Source organism: Spea bombifrons, chromosome 2, assembly GCF_027358695.1.
Source record: "Spea bombifrons isolate aSpeBom1 chromosome 2, aSpeBom1.2.pri, whole genome shotgun sequence".
NCBI classification, from domain to species: domain Eukaryota; kingdom Metazoa; phylum Chordata; class Amphibia; order Anura; family Pelobatidae; genus Spea; species Spea bombifrons.
This window is the reverse complement of record NC_071088.1, coordinates 72888486-72912079: the sequence shown is the minus strand read 5'-3', so window position 1 is coordinate 72912079 and position 23594 is coordinate 72888486. Positions and strand designations below refer to the sequence as shown.

General features: G+C 38.1%; 1 protein-coding gene across 1 annotated transcript in view; it reads left to right on the top strand.

The window, feature by feature from the left end:
- COL16A1 (collagen type XVI alpha 1 chain) overlaps positions 1-23594 on the top strand; it is a 65411-nt gene that overhangs the window by 28456 nt on the left and 13361 nt on the right. Inside the window, exons 11-49 of the mRNA XM_053454753.1 lie at positions 627-653; positions 3124-3186; positions 3542-3583; positions 3720-3764; positions 4668-4712; positions 5301-5363; positions 5776-5820; positions 6093-6188; positions 6341-6379; positions 6608-6652; positions 6817-6852; positions 9032-9154; positions 9591-9626; positions 9887-9922; positions 10440-10547; positions 10722-10766; positions 11093-11128; positions 11258-11311; positions 11412-11543; positions 12018-12053; positions 12139-12246; positions 12342-12464; positions 12548-12601; positions 13060-13101; positions 14060-14095; positions 14214-14267; positions 14467-14535; positions 15144-15197; positions 15593-15619; positions 16108-16173; positions 16249-16293; positions 17089-17142; positions 17732-17785; positions 17993-18031; positions 18188-18301; positions 20600-20626; positions 20804-20884; positions 21026-21070; positions 21527-21571. Of these exons, the coding sequence (XP_053310728.1) occupies positions 627-653; positions 3124-3186; positions 3542-3583; positions 3720-3764; positions 4668-4712; positions 5301-5363; positions 5776-5820; positions 6093-6188; positions 6341-6379; positions 6608-6652; positions 6817-6852; positions 9032-9154; positions 9591-9626; positions 9887-9922; positions 10440-10547; positions 10722-10766; positions 11093-11128; positions 11258-11311; positions 11412-11543; positions 12018-12053; positions 12139-12246; positions 12342-12464; positions 12548-12601; positions 13060-13101; positions 14060-14095; positions 14214-14267; positions 14467-14535; positions 15144-15197; positions 15593-15619; positions 16108-16173; positions 16249-16293; positions 17089-17142; positions 17732-17785; positions 17993-18031; positions 18188-18301; positions 20600-20626; positions 20804-20884; positions 21026-21070; positions 21527-21571 (2289 nt within the window). The remainder of the gene's footprint in view (positions 1-626; positions 654-3123; positions 3187-3541; positions 3584-3719; positions 3765-4667; positions 4713-5300; positions 5364-5775; positions 5821-6092; positions 6189-6340; positions 6380-6607; positions 6653-6816; positions 6853-9031; positions 9155-9590; positions 9627-9886; positions 9923-10439; positions 10548-10721; positions 10767-11092; positions 11129-11257; positions 11312-11411; positions 11544-12017; positions 12054-12138; positions 12247-12341; positions 12465-12547; positions 12602-13059; positions 13102-14059; positions 14096-14213; positions 14268-14466; positions 14536-15143; positions 15198-15592; positions 15620-16107; positions 16174-16248; positions 16294-17088; positions 17143-17731; positions 17786-17992; positions 18032-18187; positions 18302-20599; positions 20627-20803; positions 20885-21025; positions 21071-21526; positions 21572-23594) is intronic.

The window sequence follows — 23594 nt, the reverse complement described above, 5'->3', positions numbered from 1 at the left end:
CCACTGTATATTACACCACAAGGAAGGTGCAACTTGTCAGTTCATATTTCACGGGGTCATTTCTTGGTTATTAAACCTTCACTAGGTTTCTGCGCTCCTCCAGACATATCCAGGGAAAAAATAAATTGCAAACAAGCTCCTGTCTCCTATTACTAAAAATATTTGACAGAATTACAAGTCTTGACATGAAACATGAAGTTTCCTCATATATATATATATATATATATATATATATATATATACTGTGTGTGCGACACATGTGTCTGTCTCTAAATGGGTTCTGTGTAAAACAGCAGGGTATTCAGGACAAAAAGAAAATGAAGGACCGCTCACACGTCCATAATAACAGAGCACAGTAAGGCTGATTAAATCAATGGCAACATGAGGCTGTGTTAGTTTCTGACAAAAAATATACCGTAATAACGAGAACACAATGTGAAATAAGTCTGAGTCTGTTGTGGTAACTTAAGATGAAGTCTAAAATGGCATTATGTCATAGTGAATCATTGTAGGCTGAGCTAATTCAAAATAAGAGCTGCTCATGCTGTGGTAATGGCTCTTTTATTTTAATGTGATTTTCCATATACCCAAAATGTATTAATTGTCATTTGTTTGCCGTTCTGCAGACGACAATGGGACCTCCTGGACGCAAGGTGAGTGGCTGTATATCACGTATGTAACGTAAAAGAAGCCGCATCAGCTGCAACAAATCTCATCACCGGAAAGCGGGTGGATACGTAGTTCCCTTCCCTGATACACTTTGACAGAACGAGGTTTAAACATAATGCAGCTCCCACAATAAATAGATGACTTATCTTAGGCTTTGGTTTTGTTTAACACCTTGTGTTTGTTTTTGTGTTTGTCTGTGTATCTTCCATAACTATTGCACCTTGATGGTTCAGTTTAGTTAAGGGAATAGAGAACATATTTTTAGTATGGTAATACTGTATACGCCTGCCTTATGCAGGCGATGGTAGGGTTGAACTGAATTAAAGGTAAAAAAAAAATGTTCTAAAATGTACCAAATGTTCCAATAACAATGTCTCTCATGGCCCAAACAACCAGGGTATCCTTGATTGGATGTCTTATTAAGAAACTGTGGGCAATTCTGTTAAAAAAAGGATTATGACTTTCAATTAGCTATTCTCTTCCTTATCCCCCCAAGATATTTTCTCTCTTTCCTTAATACCCTCTACATCTTAACCTGTTAGTTCGTGGATTACCATAGACAAGAACAACTAAAATCTATAAGTGTGTGATTTATAGAAAACAAATTGTTACTTAGCGTTTTCTGCATGGTCCGAATGTCCGTGTTCTGCATGGTCCAAATGGCAGTGCTTCCAGTGGAATGGGGTGCAGACAGGCATGTTTACTTTTTGGCATGTATCTTACTAACCATCAGATGAAGACTTCTATATGCACACACTTTAGGTACTGGAAGATAAAATGTTTTTTTCCCTGGCAACAACAGCATGCCATCCTTCTCAAATAGCTATCATAGGCCTAGATAGGCCTCTGACTGTTCCCTACATTCCCCCACTGGCAGTGAAATTCCCATGAGGAAGGCAGTGGGCCAAGGCCATACTGTACCCACCCGCACCATTTTGATGCCCATTTTTAAATATTTACCAGGCTACCTATCTATGAACAGAAACGCAAGCTGTTTGTTCTATATTACATTTACACATTAAAATATACTGCGCAGCCCTAAATCTCCTGCTGATTCAACGCAGATCATGTATAAGATATATAAGAAATCACAGAACATGTAACCAGGCTTTCCAGGACCGCATGTGAGTGTATCACCTGTACCCCACAGATGACAGCCCTATACTGGTTTTGTCCTGGAGGCTAATGACGTAGAAGCATATTACTAGTCATTAACCCCCTTCTAGTTCCTATGTTTTTCTCTATCCATTATTCAAATTCCAGCCATCTGCCTCTCATCTCCTTCATAGAATAGTGAGGGAAAAGACTGTGGAGATGTGCAAGCCAGCCAAGGTTCAGCAAGAGCCACAGTCAAGTCAGATAACAGCATGGCCCACAAACCCTGCACAAGGCGACGCTGTGGGCTATTCAGACCTGGCTCAAGCTTTTGGATATTTCTTTAAATGTAATATGTATCCGTCTATCTTCCCTACAATAAGCAGAGAAAGTGATGATTTATCTGGGCAGATTTATACATTCCAGTAGGTGGAACTAAAAAAACAAAAACACATACCCATTCTTATTTTGAAAAGATAGTTTACATTCTTCTATTTATAACATAATATCAAATGCTATGCAAACACTCTGTTTCATATTAATGGTAGGGATGTTAAAATGCCATTGTGTCCTATATCACGGCAGATCTTTTTGGACTCACCCTAATCAAAACTTGAATCTACAAACGTATGCATTACTGCTCACGAGTTAAGATGTGAGTTCCTATTTCCATTAATAGTTTACATGGAGCCCGTGCCATTTGTGCCATTTTTGCAAATAATATTACATATTGGCATCCATAATGGAAAGGATGAGAGCATAAAAGTACAGGATCAAAGGTAATAAAAAGAACAAAATATAGATAACCATCACACAGACATACAAAAATGCAAAAAACGTTACTTGCCAAGAGCATGACGTAGGCAACCAATGCACAAGGGGGAGATTAAGGCCATACCCGATATACCCATTGTCCATCCATATTAACACAAGTTGAATTAAAAGAAAACAACATAACTCTAGGAATAAACACGTGTGTATATATATATATATATATATATATATATAATTATATATAATTATAAATATCTGTGCTGACATATATAATTTTATTTTAATGTTATGTTTTTGAACATCTGATGGACTCCCACTCGAGCACCAAGAATTTGAGTACTTCCTAAACCAAGGATTGACACCAGTCGGTGACATTTGGGCTGTATTACTGCCCATAATTCTAACAAACTCACTTGGTGTTGGTGAGTTCCTAAAATTTTAGATTCTGGAGATGAATACTGCAATGCTATAAATCTGGAAGTTGGGCATGCAATCATCTGTCAATGGTCTTTTTAAACAGAGCATGTTTTTTTTATATGTTTGGTAGTTTGTTTTTCAATTGTATAATTTTTTTTTGTGTTTTAGGGCTTGAAAGGAGACAGGGGGCAGACTGGCAGTTATGGACCAAAAGGGGAGAAAGGAGAACGAGTATGTTTATTTGTTACACACTACATATACAGCAACAATGTACCATTTGTGCATTATCATACACTGTATTATAACTGATATACAAACCTCTTGTCATATTTATTGTTATTATGTTTAACATGTTAGCTAAGTAGAAGATCCATATATGTCTTTTGCAGTTACACAAATGTGTGATTCTGGGCAATTAGAATCCATCCATTTGTCCTGAAATCATTCTTTGACTGCCCACATGAGCAAATATTGTTACACCTGTATTAATATTGAGAGCACTCAAACATGTCTAGTTAAAAAGTACACCATGATTGTGTGTCTGTCAATCACTTGCCTGATGTCATCCTTTCCTTTCTTATGTTAGGGTTTAGATTGTATCCGGACCTCAGATCAAGGACCCCTCCAGGTGAGTGACCTATGTACAAATCATCCTCATCTCAGACATCTCCTTAGAACTGTATATTGCAAAAAGGACAATTCGTCTTCATTTACAGGGACATCCCTTCCTATATGTAAACCTTGATTCTGTTCTTTTTTTACAGTGTGCTGAGGGTGTGAAAGGTGAAAAGGGAGAGCAAGGTCAAGAGGTGGGTTATGAAAAGCTGTTTTACCTGACAGGGTCATCATAACAATTAATAACTAAACCAATGTATATAAAATATAATAACAGTTGATAAGAATCCATTGACCTTTCACAGTCTGGCTACTACTTCACATCAGCGTCCAATTAATGACTTCTTTATATATTCAGGGTATGTTAATCAGTATATGATTTGGATTAGCTGACTCCCACTTGATTTTGTTAAAGTTTTTTTATCACTAATTGTTCTTAATTTAAAACTTTCATTCTTACACCCTCAACATTCACTTTCGTCGTTCTGCCACAAGAGGGTACCAATGATTTTAACAATACAGTCCTAGACCAGCATTGTAGAAGATCACTGCTAGCAGTTTATAATTAGAATTGAACACAGGAAAGTGATATTTGATAACTCAAGATACAAACATACCTTACCTTTATATGTTTGGAGAGATTACTTAAACACTAATACCTTAGTAAACAAAGCAATTCTTTGGTCAATGTGAAGGGAACTTTTAGGTATTGATCTGTGTAATCATGTAAATTATATTGTTAGAGGTGTAATATATATATAGGTTCACATAGCTTTATTATACTGTAACTTGTAGCTGTAATATATTTACTCTTGGTAACCATGGTCTCTAATGGTCGGCCTAGGATACAGTGTGTCTGAGGCCAATTGTAGGATTCCTAACATGGCTTATATTCTTTTATTTTTTTTAATGTAAGTTCCCTTGGTATATCCATCTGTTGTATGACACCTCAGCAGCTGAAGGATAACATTATCTCCTCTTAGCAAGCCTCATGAAGGCATTCAAAAAGAAATCCTTCCCGAGAGTTCCCAAAATGTCTTATTTGGTACTGCTGCTCATTAACAAAACCTTACATATTTTTTTTTTATCACCTACAGGGGCCAAGGGGCTTTGATGGACCATCGGGATCTGAAGGAGAAAAGGTAACTGTAATTCTAAGTGGAGAAGTGAGTGGACAAGTATGCAGTCAAGTGTCACCTGCATTTCCAGAGTCAGTCCCAAAGATAGATCACCATATGTGTTCTATTGGGAAATAAGAAGTTTAGTGGGTCAGCCATCTAGGCTTAGTGGGTCAGCCATCACTACCTCTTCCCGCTTCCACATCCAGGATTTCACCGGTGCTGTACCCCTTCTCTAGAGTGCTCTTCCCTGTTCTGTCAGATTCTCTCCCTCATATGCAAATTTCAAAAGCATTTTGAAAACCAACCTCTTTCGTGAAACATACAACTCTCAGCCAGCAAGCCATCTGAACAACCAACAACCTCTACATATCATCCTGACTCAACGAACTCATCTCCATCCAAGCAGTCCTTTCCTACTGTTTTCCTTCTTCCTCAACCACTGGCTAGATTGTAATCTCGCAAATGCAGACCTCTTCTCTTTTGTACCCGTTTGTTATTGTTTGTGATTTGAAATGTATCCTACTGAATCGAATACTCTAAAGTCCTACAGATGTAGTAATGTAGTTTATTCCTCCCCATGTCACCACTTTTCTTCACATTGTCTTCTAGGGACAGAAAGGTGAAAAGGGTGAAATAGGGTTGAAGGGCTTATCTGGCACTCCAGGACGAGATGTAAGTATTTGCTTTTTTGGCTTTTAAATAATCTGTAAACAGCTGCCTCCTAAATTAATATCCATTTGATGTACCTTCATCATTGAAAAGATACTATTCTTCATATATTGTTCCACACTCGGGTATGGGCATTAGTGTGGATTATATTATTATTATCTTTTATTTATATAGTGCTAACAATAGCTATTTATAACACCAACAATATTTCATCCCAATTGCACATTAGCATAAAATCAACACAGCTTTTAAAGCAAATTCCCCTCTTTCAGGTTAAGACAACCATACATGTCTTACTCTGAATTATTACATCAGTGGTTAAAACACATGTTTTTATTGAGTTTCACCTATGACAAAAACCTCATGCTTTTACTGTACTATATAAGATACTGTAATAATATTCTTTGTAATTCAGGGAAGGCCAGGAGAAATCTGCGTAGTTGGACCTAAGGGTCAAAAGGTCAGTGAGTATAATGATATTTAATTCTCAAATTGATGTGTGCATCTGGATGTAAAAACGGTAACATGATATTCACTAAACACATGGAGTATAAATGTCATCAAAGTTTGTCCATGGATTAATGCAACTGTCTCTGAAATTTTGTGTAGGTCTACCATTTAATGCAAAAATAGATTTAATTATGCAAAAAGATGGAGGGAGAATACAAACGTTATAATCAATAAAAAGTGAATATATTGGAAAATTCAATTGTCTCTGCACATTTTTTTTAGGGAGAAACTGGAATTGTTGGTCCAGAGGGTCTCGCTGGAGAGCCTGGACCTCCTGGAAAGCCAGGAATTCCTGGAATTGGCATCCCAGGAAGGCCGGTTAGTACCCATGCTTTTAATTCTACATTATCACCTACATTAAGCATAATAATGAATGTGTTAAATATGTGTTTTGTCATAACACTTATTTATGTTGTTACAAGTCTATATATCATTGGTTCTAGTTACCTTAATTTTTATTTTATATTTAGGGCAATCCCGGTGGCCCACCTGGCCCGCCAGGAGAAAAGGTAAGTCCACTTCTAGTTTTCCTAACACATCATTTGAAATGCTACATCATAGTTTATTCAACCCTCATGGAAAACAATATATTTTCAGCAAAATAACTGCACACAGCCAAACGTAACACATTTTCTGAAAAAATATTGGCAAGTAAAAGATGAGCTGAGGATCACTTCAGAAGAAAAGGTGATCATTCACCATGATAAGGTTTTAATTTCTCTCATTTGCTGTTCAAGGGTCTTCCCGGAGTGCCTGGCAAAGATGGCTCTGTCGGAAAACCGGTTAGTAATCTGCTCATGTATAATTTGTATGGAATATAGTGTGAGACAGAGGCCTAAAATGAATTGTCTCTGAAAGGGACACACCTAGAGGGTAATGCCTTTGTTGTACTGTTATTTTGCATATCAGGTCCTCTTTAATAGTTTTCCAATTGTACTTTCTGCAGGGAAAACCTGGCTCCTCAGGATTCAAAGGAGATAAGGTAAATGTGGCATTTGAATCATACTCATTTTTTTAAAGAACATTTCTCTTAAAATTCACTTTAACCCCTTAACGACAATCCACGTACATGTACGGGGTTGCCGTGCAACGGGTTAACGACAATGCCCGTACATGTACGGGCTGCCGTTAAATAGCTGCATCGCCGCGATCGCGGCGTTTTCGCCGCGATCGGCGGCTTTGCAGCATCCACGGAAGCCTCCCAAGTGAGGCTGACCGTGGATCCGGGGAGGGCAGCCCTTGGCAGCCCTCCCCGGAAGAAAAATGGCCGCCGCCGCACCGATCATGAAAGATCGCGGCGGCGCCCGGCTAAAACAGCTTAGGAAGCGATCTGAATCGCTTCCTAAGCATAAATGGTGTTACTGACATGCCTCGATATCGAGGCATGTCAGTAACACTACCCCCCTACCCCGATCACCTTTGTGATTGCTCCGAAGAGCAACCACAAGTGCCATCCTGTAAATGACGTTGCCGTCATTCACAGGATGGCATCAACAATAGAAATGAGTTCATAGAGGGTCTATCCAGACCCTCTTGTGAACTCTCGAGCTCCTCCTGCAGGTTGAATGCAGGTACTGCATCCAACCATGCAAGGCCAATGGAGCCCAGCTCACTAATGAGTGATTAGTAAAAAAAAAAAAAATAAATAAAAAAAAAAAAAAAAAAATTTTTAAAAAATGTTTAAAAAAAAAATAAAAATAATATGGTAACATAAAAATCCCCACTGTCACCAAAAAAAAAAAAAAAAATTAATAAGCAAGTCCTAAAATTCTTTATCTTTACAAAAATTCCAGCATGGAAAGAGTTAAAATATTGGCATTACAAATGCCCATAGGGTGTCTCGTATTAAAAAATGCATGAGTGGATGGGATAAATTGAATTGGCCGGGTTCAAAGGTGTCCCAAATATGGGACATGGGGGCAGTAGGATCAGATGTCTAAATGGCCAAAAAATACACACCTCACAAAGGCGGCCTTTTACCTCCCAAATAACCCAACAAACCCATGCATGTGGGGTATCACTGCGCTCAGGAGATGTTACTGAACACATATTGGGGTGTTGTTTGACAGGGACATATACCAGGAGCGATAAATTTATACCTGAAGTACAACGTGTGTGAAAAAAATACAAAAAAATTTACTACCATAAAGTTTCACAAAGGCTGGTGGTAAAATTAGTGCATGGAAAGGGTTAAATTACCAGCATAGAAATACCTTGGGGTGTCTAGTTTTTAAAAATATATGACTTGATGGGGTAAATTACATTGGCCGGCTTCAAAGATACCCGAAATGGCACATGGGGGGAAGAATTACCAGATTTGGAAAAAAAGGTTTTGAAATAGCAAAACGCTACCTGTACTTATTGCCCCATAACGTGCAGAAAAAAGCAAAAAAACATAAAAACATTGGGTATTTTTAAACTCAGGACAAATAGTAGAATCTATTTAGCAGGTTTTTTCATTCGTTTTTGCAGATGAGTAAAAGTTTTTTGTTTAAAAAGTGAGAAAAAGTAATTTTTTAACAAAAAATCCCCATATTTTATCATTTTTTTATAGTAAATTAGATGATATGAAAAAATTAATGGTATCTTAAGAAAGCCCTGTTTGTCCTGAAAAAAACAATATATAATATGTGTGGGAGCACGAAATGAGAAAGAAGAAAATCACAGCTAAACAGGAACACCGAAAAATGTTAAAATAGCCATTGTCCCACAATATACTACGAGTAATAACCCCTATTGTCCTTAAGGGGTTAAAATGCTAAAATGTGTATATTCCTCAGACTCAGAATGAGCTCATTTTAAAGTAGCCTAAAGCATAAACCCAATGGTCTCCCTAGTACTATTACTTTTTATGTGATGCTGAAAAAGTTTGGCATTAACAGCATCCCCCGTTCCTCAGTTTTATTCAGCCTGCTGCTTATTGATGGAAATGGGGAACATTTGTTAGCAAGCGCCTTTTTGTATATAAAGCAACTGTGGAAGATAGTGAAGTTGGAAGCTAATGGTGATGGATATTTATGATGAAGTGTAAAATTAGATGAAGCCTAAAATCACTGGGTTATGGTTATATATGTCATGTAACTCCTGTCTATATTATAGGTAATGGTTGGTAGGTTACATTGTAAGTCTCTGTATTACACCATTGTTGCCTCACTCATCAGGGAGATCCATGCGAGGTTTGTCCAGTTCTTTCTGGAGATGGCAAGCAAATAGTCACTGTTCCAGGAGCGAAGGGGGATAAAGGAGAAATGGGTCCTCCAGGTGTTGGAGAACCTGGAAAATCGGTAAGAATAATGTTGGAGATGTGAATCATGCATATAAGTAAAGATAGCAGGACGACTCATAATGAGAAGAGTTTTACTGTATAAGTACATTTGATTTCACTCATAAAAAGAGTAGAACATATTCCCGTAAGCATGTGGTTTTAAATACCAAATGCAAGTTTGTCTTGACAAATGATATCAAACAAAACAATACCCACTATTTTGAAAACTCATTGGATTTTCCATTGCAACTAGCCACCAGTTAGTATCTTGGAAGTGAAAAAAAAATGTTTAACCTACTTCAACCAAGGTGACCCCAGTTTTACCATAAATGTGCACAAATTGAAATTGTTGTTCCATGAAAATCCCGAGTATTTGTCTACTGTCATGTTTTTTTATTCTTTTTTTTAACTGTTTTAGTTTTTTTCATTCTTAAACAGCTTCTTTTTTCTTTCAGGGAGCAACTGGTGATCCAGGACCCAAAGGTGAACAGGTATACCTTGCACATGATGGAGAGGAAGTGTACATGTTTCTTGCCACTGTGTGCACCATCAATGTCATTCACCTTTATATATGTACCGCACAGTAGGAGTGTTGCATAAAGCTATGGGAATGTAGATGGCCGCTGTAGGTCTTAGGAAATTACCGTATATGTGATTTCAAAAGACAGAAGTAGGCCCGTTGCCTAGGTTAAGGCATTACAACCATACTTAATGTCGTTTTTTTTTACTTTTGTTTCATTTTTGATCCCAGGGATCCCAGGGTATATCTGGAAATAAAGGAGAAAAGGTTAGTAAACCATAGTGTTTCTTTCAGTATTAGTTCTATGTTTTTGTATTAAAGTAAAATTCAGACTATACGTTAATCTCTAAAAGTTTTATATATAAAAAAAAAAACTAAATTTAAAGCAGATGGCATTGTTATCATTAATTCATTTCTTAACGCTTTGCAGATATATTTGGCAGTACAGAAGCTATTTATCCATTTGCTTGATGTATTTAAACTAAAGGAGACCACACAGTGATTTAATCTAATGTTCTAATCCAGTGATTTAGATGTTTCAATTACAGCAAATTACAGGCCAATACTGTCCATAGGAGATATAAGCTTGTTCTGTAGCATTTTATAACATAATGTGCACTTGTAGTACTTCTACTAGACTCCGTAAAATGGCAGAGTTTCTGGGGATACCTCCTCCCCTGAGTGGAGGAATGGGTTGAGGGTGACCTTTATTATCTCTTGTGTGAATCCAAAAGCTCACAGATCTCTCTTTTGCCATTGCTTTTTTGCATTTTGTTTGTTACAGGGGGAGCCCTGTACTTCCTGTCTCCCAAGCATGGCTTCCTTACAGAAACTACCAGAGGTTCTTAAGGGAGAACCTGGGGAGCCTGGTATTGGACTTCCTGGACCCACAGTATGTTATTCAGCATCATATTTCTCTTCAAGGAAAACTAAACTATTACTAAAACTAATATTGGTGTTAGGTGTACTATACCTAATATTAAAGTTTTTATTCCACGGGGCCGTGCCAAAGTGGGGTAGGCCAAGACCGCCAAGAAATCTAACTGATAATATGTTTTTTACACAGGGAAGGCAAGGAGTGCCTGGCCTTTCAGGACCTAGAGGAGAAAAGGTAATGTTTAACTTTTCTGTTTTAAAAATACACATAGCCCTAAATACGCTCGTACAAGAATTACATACCCTTGCCTGTTGACAAAGTTTTGGCTTAGATCTATTTAGTGTTTGTACAGAAGTCTTGCTGTTTCATATGACTGTGCCACAGAGTTCAAAGACATGGCTACTTGTCACACTGTATGTCATACAGGACAGGTACATGGCTATTTCTTTCACTGTGGAGTTACAGTACATAGCAGTGCCACACAGTACAGCTACATGGGTATCTCTTACACGGTATTCATACTGGTGCTATCTTGCATGAAATTATTCTGTTTTTTTCAGGGGAACCAAGGGATCGAAGGACCAGCTGGACCTCCAGTGAGTAAGATGTTGTGTGATAACCTATGATCTTTTATTGTGTGATCATCAACATATGATATGGCACATGTAGTGGGGGGTACCAAAATGTCAGGTGTGTCTCATTCCAACTATCTTGCTGCTACACAGGGCCTAACTGGAGGAGAAGGAAGCCCAGGACCAGCTGGGATCAAAGGAGAAAAGGTTGGGTAACCCTTTTTTAGAATCCCATTGGATAGCCTGTGCTGACACAGTCAGGTCCACCTTTCTTATTGTATCATTTTGTATTATTATATTTTTTTAGGGGGATTCGTGCACCTTGTGTCCAACACTTCCAGCTGAAGCGACAAAGCCTGAGACATTCTTTGCGTTACCAGGGCACCCAGGGAAGAAGGGGGAGCCAGGAGAACCAGGCGTTGGATTGCCAGGAAAACATGTAAATAACACATGTTGATGAATACAGAAAGTACAGCAATGTGAAATCCTAAATCAAAAGGAGCTACAACTCCATTGTGAATGCTGATTGTTTGTACCGATTGGAGTAATTTATCGCAGGGATCAAGACAGTGAAACATGTATATTGCAGTGTATTATGTGTGTGAAAATATACAGGCTCCATGCAAATAAATCCAAGGAAAAATGATTGCAAACAAAAAATGTTTTTTTTTTAAATGAGATAAAGCCTCATATGTGAATGATCTTCCAATAAAATATAAGGCATCAAAGAAGCAGATTCACGTTTAGACACTAAAGGTGTTTTTGTTAATGATTTCCAAAACTATAACAGGGATAGGAAAAAAAGGCAAATGCAAAATAGTTATTTGGGTTTTATATACAAATTAAATAAATAATAAGTAAATATTGATCTCTTTAGTTAACCGTCACATAATCTGTAATCTGTTGTCTCTAGGGCAAACCAGGGGATCCTGGGATAAAAGGACAAAAGGTAGGTGGTACAAAACGACTCCAATCTCTTGCTTCAGATGATAGATGTCTGCTACAACTCCTATTTCTGTATGTTTGTGATACAGGGTGAGACTGGAAGTGCAGGTGATCCAGGTATCCCAGGAACAGCAGGTGTACCAGGCATACCTGGAGAACAAGGGATTCAAGGCTATGTCGGACCCAAGGGGGAGAAGGTGAGAGGTTGTTTTGCAAGCCTAACCATTTTAAAAGGTATAGGAAACAAGTGCCCCGCTATAAAATGTAACTTTATTATATTACCTGTGAACAGGGAGATGCCTGTGACTCTTGCCCAACCTTGGTGGAAGGGTTCTCAGATGTCATTGGTATTCCTGGAAAACCAGGGTCTAAAGGGGACCAGGGGCCAGCCGGTGTGGGGCTGCCTGGAAAGCCGGTGAGATACACTTTTTGTTCTATTTCTATTCCGGTATTTTGAGTTTATCATATTTCTTACTGTAGAGTGTTATCTGTCCTTAGGGTCAACCAGGTCTGCCAGGAGTTCAGGGCCTGCCAGGACTGAAAGGCGCACAGGTAGGTTTTGAGCTCACATTATCTTACTTCTCTCATGATGCTTCTCCTCAATGTAATTCTACTCATGTCTAAATTTCTGTGTGCATATTAATATTATCCTGCATATATTCCATACATCCCAGTATTATACATTTATTGCCTCCAGTAAAAATATAGATCTTTTTGGGCGTAATATTTTTTCTCCACTTGGTTTTATGTAGTAGGTTTCCCTGTCTTGGTGAAATAAAATCCAGTGGTTTTTAGTGCTTATTGTTTTTAACTTTTTCTCAAAACCAAAAAATTGGAGGAAAAGTATCTCAACCCCATACCGGGGTCCATAGTGATAATTTTTATGATCTTGGAATTCGATTCCAGAACATACAATTCAGTTGCTTCAACTCCATTTTATCTAATAAGGAGGTAGATTGCTAGGGCAGCTTAGCTGTTCTGTCTGTTATAATGTATTTTTGCTTCTGCAGGGAGAACCAGGACTTCCAGGGGAGGGAAGAAGAGGTCCACAGGTAAGTGGTTATCTTCACACTAAGTGCCCATCATTGTTCATTGTCAGTATTTGATTCATGGTAAATATTGTTACATGCACATATTAAACCTTGATAAATAGGTAAGGCCTCCATGACATGAAACAGAATCACTATTGGGTTAGGACCTTAGGACCACAATAGCAACCACAATTCTATGCCACCATAAAGTATAAGGCAGAGGCTCAGGACAATAGAAAGGGAATACATAAAATATGTGAGCAAGCCTCCAGGACAATGTTTCCTGGTGTTGATAACCAAATCCCTCAAAAGTTTTCAGGATCTCCTCAGGCAAGTACAGGTGGGTCAGGTTTGAGGAGAGACAGTAACCGGGCAGTGGTGGCGGTGCGGCTGATGGGTGGATATGTGCAGCCACACTTTACATTTTAATGCTGCACACTGGTGATATAACCATACTAAAAAAATGTAAGCACTCAGCTATGCAAATATAACATAACATTGTATTGTACTTTTTCTCTGAGTACCAAGTTGCAAATATTTATAAAGGTAATTAAGAGGAAATTAGGGCAGATGATACAGACAGGTTACAATATTTTAAAATCAACTTTATTGTAAAAAAAAATGCAAACCCAGCATTGTGATGGATATTGTGATGAGGTTATGCATAAAAATTGATTTAACATGCAAATTAGAAATACTTTTATCGCTACAGCAACTAATGGAATGGTCCAGGAACATTCCATTGGTTGCTATAGTGATAAGACCTCTTTTAAATGTTTTAACCAGAATCAGTTTTTATATGTAGTCCACAATGTTTAGCTAAGCAAGGAGAAAAAGAATGCTAACATCTCAATGCTGACAAAAAATATTATATTTTTCCACTTGAATTCAATGTATCCACAACGTCTTACACATACCATATACAATGACAAACAATGTTGGTCATAACTGGAATTTCCTAATATTATTTATTTATTAGGGAGAGACTGGAGAGCGTGGCCTGTCTGGGAAACCGGTTAGTATGTATTTCTGTTCTTGAGCAAATTTAATATGTGGTATGAAAGGGCCTTTGCCATATATACATGTGATGGAGTATGTGAAGAGAAATAACCTATACCGGGCTTTCCTTACAGGGACCCCCAGGGCCTGAAGGTCCACCAGGAATGATTGGTCCCCAAGGTGAAAAGGTAAGGTGGGAGGATACATTTATTAGAACTTTTTGGGAATTATGATATACCTATAGTTAGTCATATTAAATATAGAAAACTGCAATGCTTCGTTTGTAGCATGTAATTCATGCACCAACATGGCAGTTTAGAAAAAGTTTATGTCAAGAATAATCAAATGACATGTGATTCAGTTGAACTTAATTTGCTACTTTTATAGGGTAATGTTGGACCAAAAGGGGCAACTGGTTCTCCTGGAATTCCTGGAACTGGTGTCATGGGACCTCAGGTGAGTGAAATCTAGTTTTTATTGCAGAACACAATCCTGTAATATTTTCAGATACTCAGCAATAGAATTCTCCCTAGAACAATGTTCCTCAAGTGCAGCCACCGATCAAGTTGTGTGTGAACATGACCACAGCTGCATATATATATATTAGATATTCTTCAGCTTCCACATATTTTTAATTTTCCGTTTCTTTCTTTTTTTTAAAATTGTGTCATAGGTATTTGTTCCTTAATAAAGCAAATGCTCTACCACAGTGATTTATTTCATACATCTTCTTTATGGCTCTGCTGTTTATCTACTATTTCTGCTCTGGATCTTTCAACTTTTAGCTCTGCTCTCCAGCTTCCCTTGTCCTTGTTTTAGATCTAACACCTTCATTCATTGGATGTTCCTGCTTCTAATATCCTTCTTCAGGATATCTTATGATTCTACTGTTCTGCATAAATGGTGGGTTGTACCTATATGTTTCGGAAAGCAAAGTTAGTCTTTGGCTTGTCACAAGCCACATATCTAGTTGAATTGGTTGTGTCTCCTATGCTAAATGTACATTTCATGTCCAATTATGCTACATTATTACCCTCTTGAAAATATGAAAAAAATCTTTACAGGGGCGTGATGGGTCACCAGGTAAACCAGGGTTCCCAGGAACTAATGGTGTACCAGTAAGTATTGAAGACAACCAAAAAGCCATACTGTATTCTCACTCTATGACTACCTTCCTCACTTCAAGATACACAGCCCATGACACTAATTTTTCTGGTTATGCAACATATGGCTAATTTACAGGAGTAGATAACTGGGACAGCCCCCCCAGATCACTCTATGTGATAACCACTTGCAGACCTACCAATGGCAGATGTACATTGCATTCTCCTAAGCATTTTACAAATGCATACGTTTTTTTCCATATCCCCCTCCTCAACACCTGTTCACAGTTTTTTCCAGATTGCAGCTATCTATACTATAGTATACTACTGTATGTATTCTTAATAACTTTACAAATCATACATCCAAGATCTCTATGCCACCTCTATGCTTATTTTTTATTTTTTTACAGGGCGAAAGGGGAAATAAAGGTGATAAGGTGAGTGTGTATCAAGGCTGAACCAAGTACAGAGGAAAAGTCTGTAAATGTCTGTTTTATTCTTTAACAAGATAATGTACTTTTATTTTTTGTATTTCAAGCCCAATTTATAAGGTAGATAGTTTTGATTGCTTGAGTAAGTTGGGACACATTATTGTACTATAAAGGTATCGAGTTGCTCCATGTTAGCCATAGAAAGAGACAAAGCTAATTTGGTAAAGATGATACCTTTATTGGATAACTGACATATAATGGATCGCAAGCTTTCAAGACTATCTAGGTCCAGATTACTCCAGTGAGAATCAATAGCAAACCTACCAACAGCAAATGTACAGTGCATTATGAGATAAAGGCAAATGTTTCTTTATTAGACTAGTGTTTAACACCATTAGTTATTAGCATTAATTTGGCAGCACAATGAAGTCATGCATGTCACATACTGATTGTTCTCTTTAAAGCAGGGATGATGAGGTTTTATCTTGTTCTAGGGAGATGCTGGAATTTGTTCCTGCGCACCTGGCCCGTGGATGGATGGTGGCTTTTTTGGCCGACAGGTATATCTTCTTCATTTAGAGTGATATATATATCATACTTTGCAGATTTTCTCACTGTGTGTTTTTGTGTTGTAGGAAGCTGCAGAAAGGGGGAATGACTTCTGGCCATTTGGGATTCAGGTCTTTCTCATGTTTGACATTCTTCGCCCTGCTGCTCATTGTTTCTTTCCTCTACTGTTATGATTCCACTGTTTTCTGCTTTAAGGTCACCTAATGCATGATCTCTATCTTTTGTCAGTCATATACGTACATCTCTTTACCTGGACATTTATTGGTGTCAGGTGTACGGTGCTCACCACTATACCTCTGATAAACCACAAGGGTTAGGGCCACAGTTAGGTGCTTGCAACTCCAGTAACAGCACTGGTTCTGAATTAAGAGTATCATGAAATAGCTACATAAATTTTATTAATTATGATTTAACGTTTTTTTATGTATCTATACGTTCTGACTAGAACTGTGTTTTCAGGTACAACGTATTAGTTTAAATTTGGTTTTAGTTGTAACTCACTGTATATAAAGGCGCTTTAGTCTGTCTGTTGACAAAAGGTTTTGTACTACCTTTCCATAAGAGACAGAGTTAAAGAAAGAATTAAATGTATGAGGATTCCAAATTTCCTGATAATTCCATTTTTTCCATATCCCCTCACCTAAAATATCATTCAGTGCAGTCACCAAAAGGCAAATACAGACAAGATGCATTACCCTCATTCTCACATAAATGTGATCTTTATATCCTTCTGTTGAGTTTTATGTAGATGCTAAATTTGTATGTTTCTACTGAAGTTCTCCTTTGCTTTCTTTCAACTTCATGCCTTTTCTTTATATCACATGTATGATATTTTATTGATTCTTAATTACTTGTTACAGTTTATTCTTTAATAATCCTATCCTTTTATTTTAAACTTTTTTTAGGGACCCCCTGGTCCACCAGGACCTCCCGGCCCACCAGGATTACCCGGTCACCAGGTGAGCCGTATTCCTATTTAAAGGTTTCTGGCATCTGGCTTAGATTTCTTTTGGCTCAACTTACCCCCATAACTAACACACTCTGACACCATACACTTTAACACACTCATAGTAACACCATATGCTAACAAATATGCACTCACCACACATACTCATTCACCTCTGCAGAGCAGCTCGTACTCTCTGTGAACGTTGTGTTAAGTAACCTAGCTGAACTCTTCTGCTACAGTGGCACCCAACTGCAGCAGCAGCAAGACCCTACCTGGTTTGACCCTTCATAAAATAAAATGAAGTCAGGGAAATTAAACTGAAACTCTCCTGCAAACAAACCCCAAATTTGTGATTATATACAATGAGAACTGACAACCCCTCTGTAGGATCAAAACAAATACCAGAATGAAAACTGTGCCAGACAAATTAATCTTTTAAAAGATCCAGAGAAACTGCTTAGGTCTTCATGTGTCCATTGTATGTCTCTGTAGCAGTGCAAACAGGGTTTGGCCATTGGTATGCATCAGCAGAGATATAGTGTGTAGATGGGCAGACCCCAAGCAAATGATTTAGCCCTAGATTTCTTCCTTGACTATAGGGTTTGCCTGGACACAATGGTATGCCAGGACCACCTGGAGTGCCAGGAGAACTGGTAGGTACAGAGTGCTGGTGTGCTTTTGCTATGTGTCAGTGCCAAGCTCTGTACATATCCTCCTGACAAGTGCACACCTCCCCTTACCCACTGTATAGTGTCTGCACCATGTCAATTTGCTTTGCAGGGTCACTGTGCGGTTCTGTGTGTCTGATTTGTCAGCAAACATCTACCAAAACCCAGCTAACTTACTTCTGTCTTTTACAGGGACCCCTGGCTGCAGAAAGCAACATTGATATCCTGAAGGTGAGGATGTCATAGGGAGAAACATAAGGAAATATGAGATCAAAAAGGACAGGTTTAATTGGTCTGAAGCTTGTGTGTCTAGTGGAAAGCCCTTGGGACACTGGAAAAAGTCATAGGGGTGAATTAGTATATCTGATATTCACCTGCTTCATACAGAGTATTTGTGGGGACTGTGCCAGTGGGCAGAAAACTCATCCACCCGTCACCATGAAAGGACAGAAAGGAGAGCAAGGTCTGCCTGGAATTCCTGGACCAGAGGACTGTGAGAGGGTATGGAGAACATACGTAAGAGACTGTGTGCCGATGGCACATGGTTATGTGGTACTGTGATTGGTTGTGTAAGACTGTGGACTGTCTGTGTCAGATAAGGCTAAGTAAAATTGTGTGAGAATGGTGTAGGTAAATAGAGAGATTTGGAACACGTGTAACTCTGCCATTATGGGAAATATGTGCAATTAAGTGTTTTGCTGGATAGATTGTGGTTGCTTAAGACAAAACGGTTTTCTTTATACTATAATTATGTGATGGCTGCTTTCTATCTAATAAAAACTACAGGTTCATTTCAGAAGTCCAGGAGACCATCTTCACTGCAACATTTCTATACATAAATGTTTTGATTAGATCCAGGCTTTCTGCTGTTGATTGTAACATCAAATAATATTTGGAGGGCTTTTTAACTTTTCCAATCAGGTCAAAAAGGATAAAGAGATCACCGGAAATTTGTAAAGATTACAACAAAGTCAAGAGTTTATGAAGTATATCATCTACAGTGCCTTCCACTAATATTGGCACCCTTGGTAAATATGAGCAAAGAAGGCTGTGAAAATTGTCTTTATTGTTTAACTCTTTGATCTTTTCTTAGAAAAATACACAAAAATATTCTGCTCTCATGGATAGCAAAACATTGCAAACACAACACATGTCCAAAAACTATTTTGTTTTTTAACATATGTGCGGAACAATTATTAGCACCCCTATGAATTCACATGAGAAAAATATATTTTAAGTATATTCCCATTGATATTTTACATTTTTTTGTACACCTGGGTGACTAGGAACAGGAAATTGTTCAACAGGAAATTGTTCAAGAGTTTCACAGGAAACACATAGGCCAAATTCCCTTAGTCATTCATCTCAAAGCACTGTGAAGAGGATGGTTCTAGTGGCCAAACAATCTCAAAGAATCACAGCTGGAGAATTGCAGTTAGAATTGTTAGTAAGTTCGAATTTAGTTGCGCCTTGGGGTCGGAAAGTACAATCCAACATCACCTATATCACCCCAAGTTGTTTGAAAGAGTTTCAAGTAAAAACAAAATAAAACACTCCATCCAAAAACAAACTCGACTGTATTGAGTTTGCCAGACACTACTGAAACTTCAAATAGGATCTGGTTCTATAGTCAGATTAAACCTGACAATAAACATCAGAAATGGGTTTTGCTCAGACAGAGAGGTAACCGTACCTCATGCCCATGGTAACATATGGTGGTGGCTATGGTTTTGGGTTGTTTTCTGCCAGAGGACCTACACATTTTGTAAGGATGCATGGCATCATGGGCTTTATCAAATATCAACAGATATTAAATGAATACCTGACTGCCTCTGCCAGAAAACTTAAAATGGCCTGTGGTTGGATCTTCCAGCAGGACAATGACCCTAAAATTACATCAAAATCAACACAAAAATAATTTACTGACCATAAATTCAAGCCTACCATGGCCATCCCAGTCCCCTGACTTGAACCCCATAGAAAACCTGTGTAGAGTCCACCAGTGTTGACCTCGCAATTTGAAGGATCTGTAGAGATTCTGGTTGTTGGAATGGTCCCAGATCCCTTGCCATGTATGCTCCAACCTCATCAGGCACTATAGCTGTTATCTTGGCACAAAGTATTGACTAAAAGGGTGCCAAACATTGTGGCACACATATACTTAACATTTTGTTTGGTTTTTTTGGATAAACCTTTGTTGTTTCCAATTGTTTCATATCCATGACAGCAGATTATTTTTTAAAGAAGAGATTAAAAGGTTAACTACTATAAAGACAAATGTCACAGCATTCTTTTGCTCATATTTAACAAGGGTGCCAATATTAGTGGAGAGCACTGTATATTGAGTTGTAAATTTTACAGATTTAAATATCCCTTTTAAGGAAAGGCTATGGGGCTTTTACAGAGGGTTCTTTGTGACTTAATGTTGCGTGACACTGTAACACTAAAACCCAGGTGTGAAATGGTATGGTACAGGTGTGTAACATTGCACGAAATCTGTGTACATTTGTATAACATATTTATAAGATTGTTTGCATTTGTAATATTTATATATCTATATATTGTATTGATTACTATTGGCCACATTGGAGAGTAAACCTTTATAGTGCAACTATACCATTATGGAATAGTATTTATAATACAATATACTAATTGACCACCACACAGTGTAGTGTGACCTGTTTAATACATTGTGTTAAATTTTACTTACTGTCTTGTGAGTCTTTTTCCATATTCATCTATGTTGTATTAGGTCGATATACATTTTTTCACAATTTACACTTTCTCTTTTGCCCACAGTGCAAATTTGAGAATGAAGGTGAAGCTGTGAGTATTTTTTGTGAAATTTGAAAGATTATGGTTTCCTACCATTGCTCATGCAGTTACTAAGATTCTAAATACACTGTGTGATTTTTCCTATGAAATTAGTAATCTTTTTTGCACCTTTTTAAGTTTTTCTATAGTACGTTTGATTTCCTTGCCTCTTATTGTTCTTTTTGTCAGGGAGATGAACCAGATCCTGGTTGTGAAGGCAGACAAGGGCACCCAGGAATAGCAGGATTACCTGGACAGAAAGGAGAAGAGGTAAACATACATGTTCTGTATGATTCATGCCTCCATAATGTTCAGAGACAGTCCTTGCAGTAGGGAACCACATCCATGTCACATTCACAAGCCCAATTTTCACTGCACCTCTAAGGTCAACTTCTCTCTGCTTCTTTGCAGGGACCCCCAGGTGTACGAGGCTTTCCCGGACCTCCTGGGCCAATGGTAAGAAAAAAAACACATTTTTCTCCATCAAAAAGACGTAACATACCTCACAGCAAATGATTGCTGACAGAAAATTGAAAACTAACAAATGCATATTTCTATATTTATTACAAGGACTGGCTGTGATTTACAGTATTGCAATGTGGTTGCTTATTGTTCTTCAATACACAGTGGAACGTCATATCCAAATTCTGAAAGAATTGCGACCGTTATCTGCCATATTTTATGTGAATGTTAAATACCTTTCTCAGGATGCCCTCTCCAGGATCAGAAGATGCTCCAACTGTTGTGTATCAACATTATTTAACAAGTCTAACAATATTAATATGGATGTTACTGTTTCCCTGTCAAGGCGGTCAGGTTGTGTCTCTCCTTCTCTTGGACAGAGGGTTCTCTTGTTCCTCCTCAAAATGGCAGTGGCTCTTGGATTATGATACCCCCTATTTTTTCCCTTAGGGGCCCCCAGGTTTTCCAGGCACCCCTGGCTCCCCCGGATTACCTGTAAGAATCTAATCCTCCTCCCGTCTGCTCGCTTTGGCTTCCCCGTGATGAACCCTTCTCCTTTGCCACATAACATCACCAACTCTGTGCACATAAACCCCTTGTGCCACACCTAACGTGATGTCCAATGCCCCTATTCTTTGTGTGCCCAAACTCGCATCATCCCTGTTCTTCAGCCTTTGTATATATACGAATGCTCACCTTCTTTGGCTTGGTATCCCCTTTATTGTGTGTTCTCTTGCTACCTCAGCCTTTGTAGCTTTATGGCCTAAGAAACATTAAGTACTGGCCCAAAGATGGTGCAGAGCTGTACCAACTTATAAGCAAATGGTTACAGAGAAATCTAGATACTGGTGGACATGCCTTTAACAATGAGCTGTACAAAGGATGGAAGAACTGATACATATATTAAATTACAAAAGAACATACAGTCAGATTACTGACATTTTTAGTTAAACAAATGAGAAGCGGAAAGGAGTGATATATAAGTAAAATGATATATAATTAAGACCTCACAAAAATGTCCCATGTATCTAAGATAACCACATGTAGATTTAACTACAACACACAAGTAGGTAGGACTGAGACGTTTTTGTGTGCAGAAAGTTTTTACCATTTGTTTCCTGTCTTGTACCACTGTGTCCTGTGTTATACAAAGTCCAACCTGTCCCCACGTGTTGCTTGTCATGTGACTTGTGAGCCATGCTTTTCCGTGTTCTGTTCAATATGTCTTCCACATGCATCCCATGTCATCGAGCTCAGTTGCCTTTGTATTTGGTGTGTTTGGTGAATGGGATGCTCCTCTGTTGCTCGGTTTGACACATTTTCTATCTAATCTCAGGGATCTGTATCAAGCAAAAGTGTTCTTAAGGAAGCAAAATTGTCTCATTTGATTTACAGGAGAATGTGCTAGTGCCAATTCATAGAACAAAGCAAGAATTCAGCGCCTACCCAGCCGATCTAAGGCATAAATATTGGGGATTCCGTCACACTATATGGTCATATATTGCTTAGCCTGCCAGTATGTCAAAGTACCCCAAGTCCTATATAAATTGCTTACCAAGGAGCTGAATCAGCAGTACTACACTGTATTTTACCTCCCTCATGGAATTTGCATCCTCAGTAGATAAGCATATCTTGATAGTGGAGTTGGACGTACAGAAAGAAATTCAGAAGATAGTATATTTTTAATATTACTACATTTCTGCCAAAAAAAAAAACAATTTTAGATGTGACTTAACATTTTAGCCTTATAGTGGTACATAAAGGAGTGTGTTGAACTCTACACTACAGGGCCTCATGTGTGAACCCATGCAGGTCCCACTCATTAATACCCACAACACATGAAGTTGTGTCCATGTATTAAAAAAATGACATAAGAGCAGCTTCAACCTAGACACAATGGACAAAAAGGTGCAAAGTCGTGTGGTCCCATGGAACTCGGGGTTAGGTTGTAACTACTCCTGTAGTTTGCTTTGTCAATTGGCATACGGTGCATTTTTTGTACATTTTAGTAAAATGTCCCATATTTAGTAACGAGTAAGTTTTAGGAGGTCTTGGTTCTCATTGAACTTTAAGAAGTACAGCCTGATACACATCCCTGCATTACTATAACTAGGACTTCACCGTTACACCAAATCAATGTGTCCTCTTTATAATCGTCAACTTACTTCTCACTTATGTGGTGACAGTGTTTGGCCAGAAGGCCTCTCTTCTCTACCTAACAGTTTCCTGAGTTGCTATTGTAACATTTATTTTCTGTCATTGTGCTTCCTGTTGATCCCTAATATGATACTGGAAATTGTTTACTTTTTCCACCAAGGCAGTGGACATAAACTCAACTTGCAAGGTCCAATAGTATAGTTAACATATAATCAAACAATCTGAAATTAGTAAAACATGCATAACACCAGACACCAGTTCTAAGTATATGCAAAATGGACTCCAACATGCATTAAAAAACTAAAATGGAATTTGGGGACTAGACTGTTACTTAATTAAGTCAAGGCAACTTCCATCACTG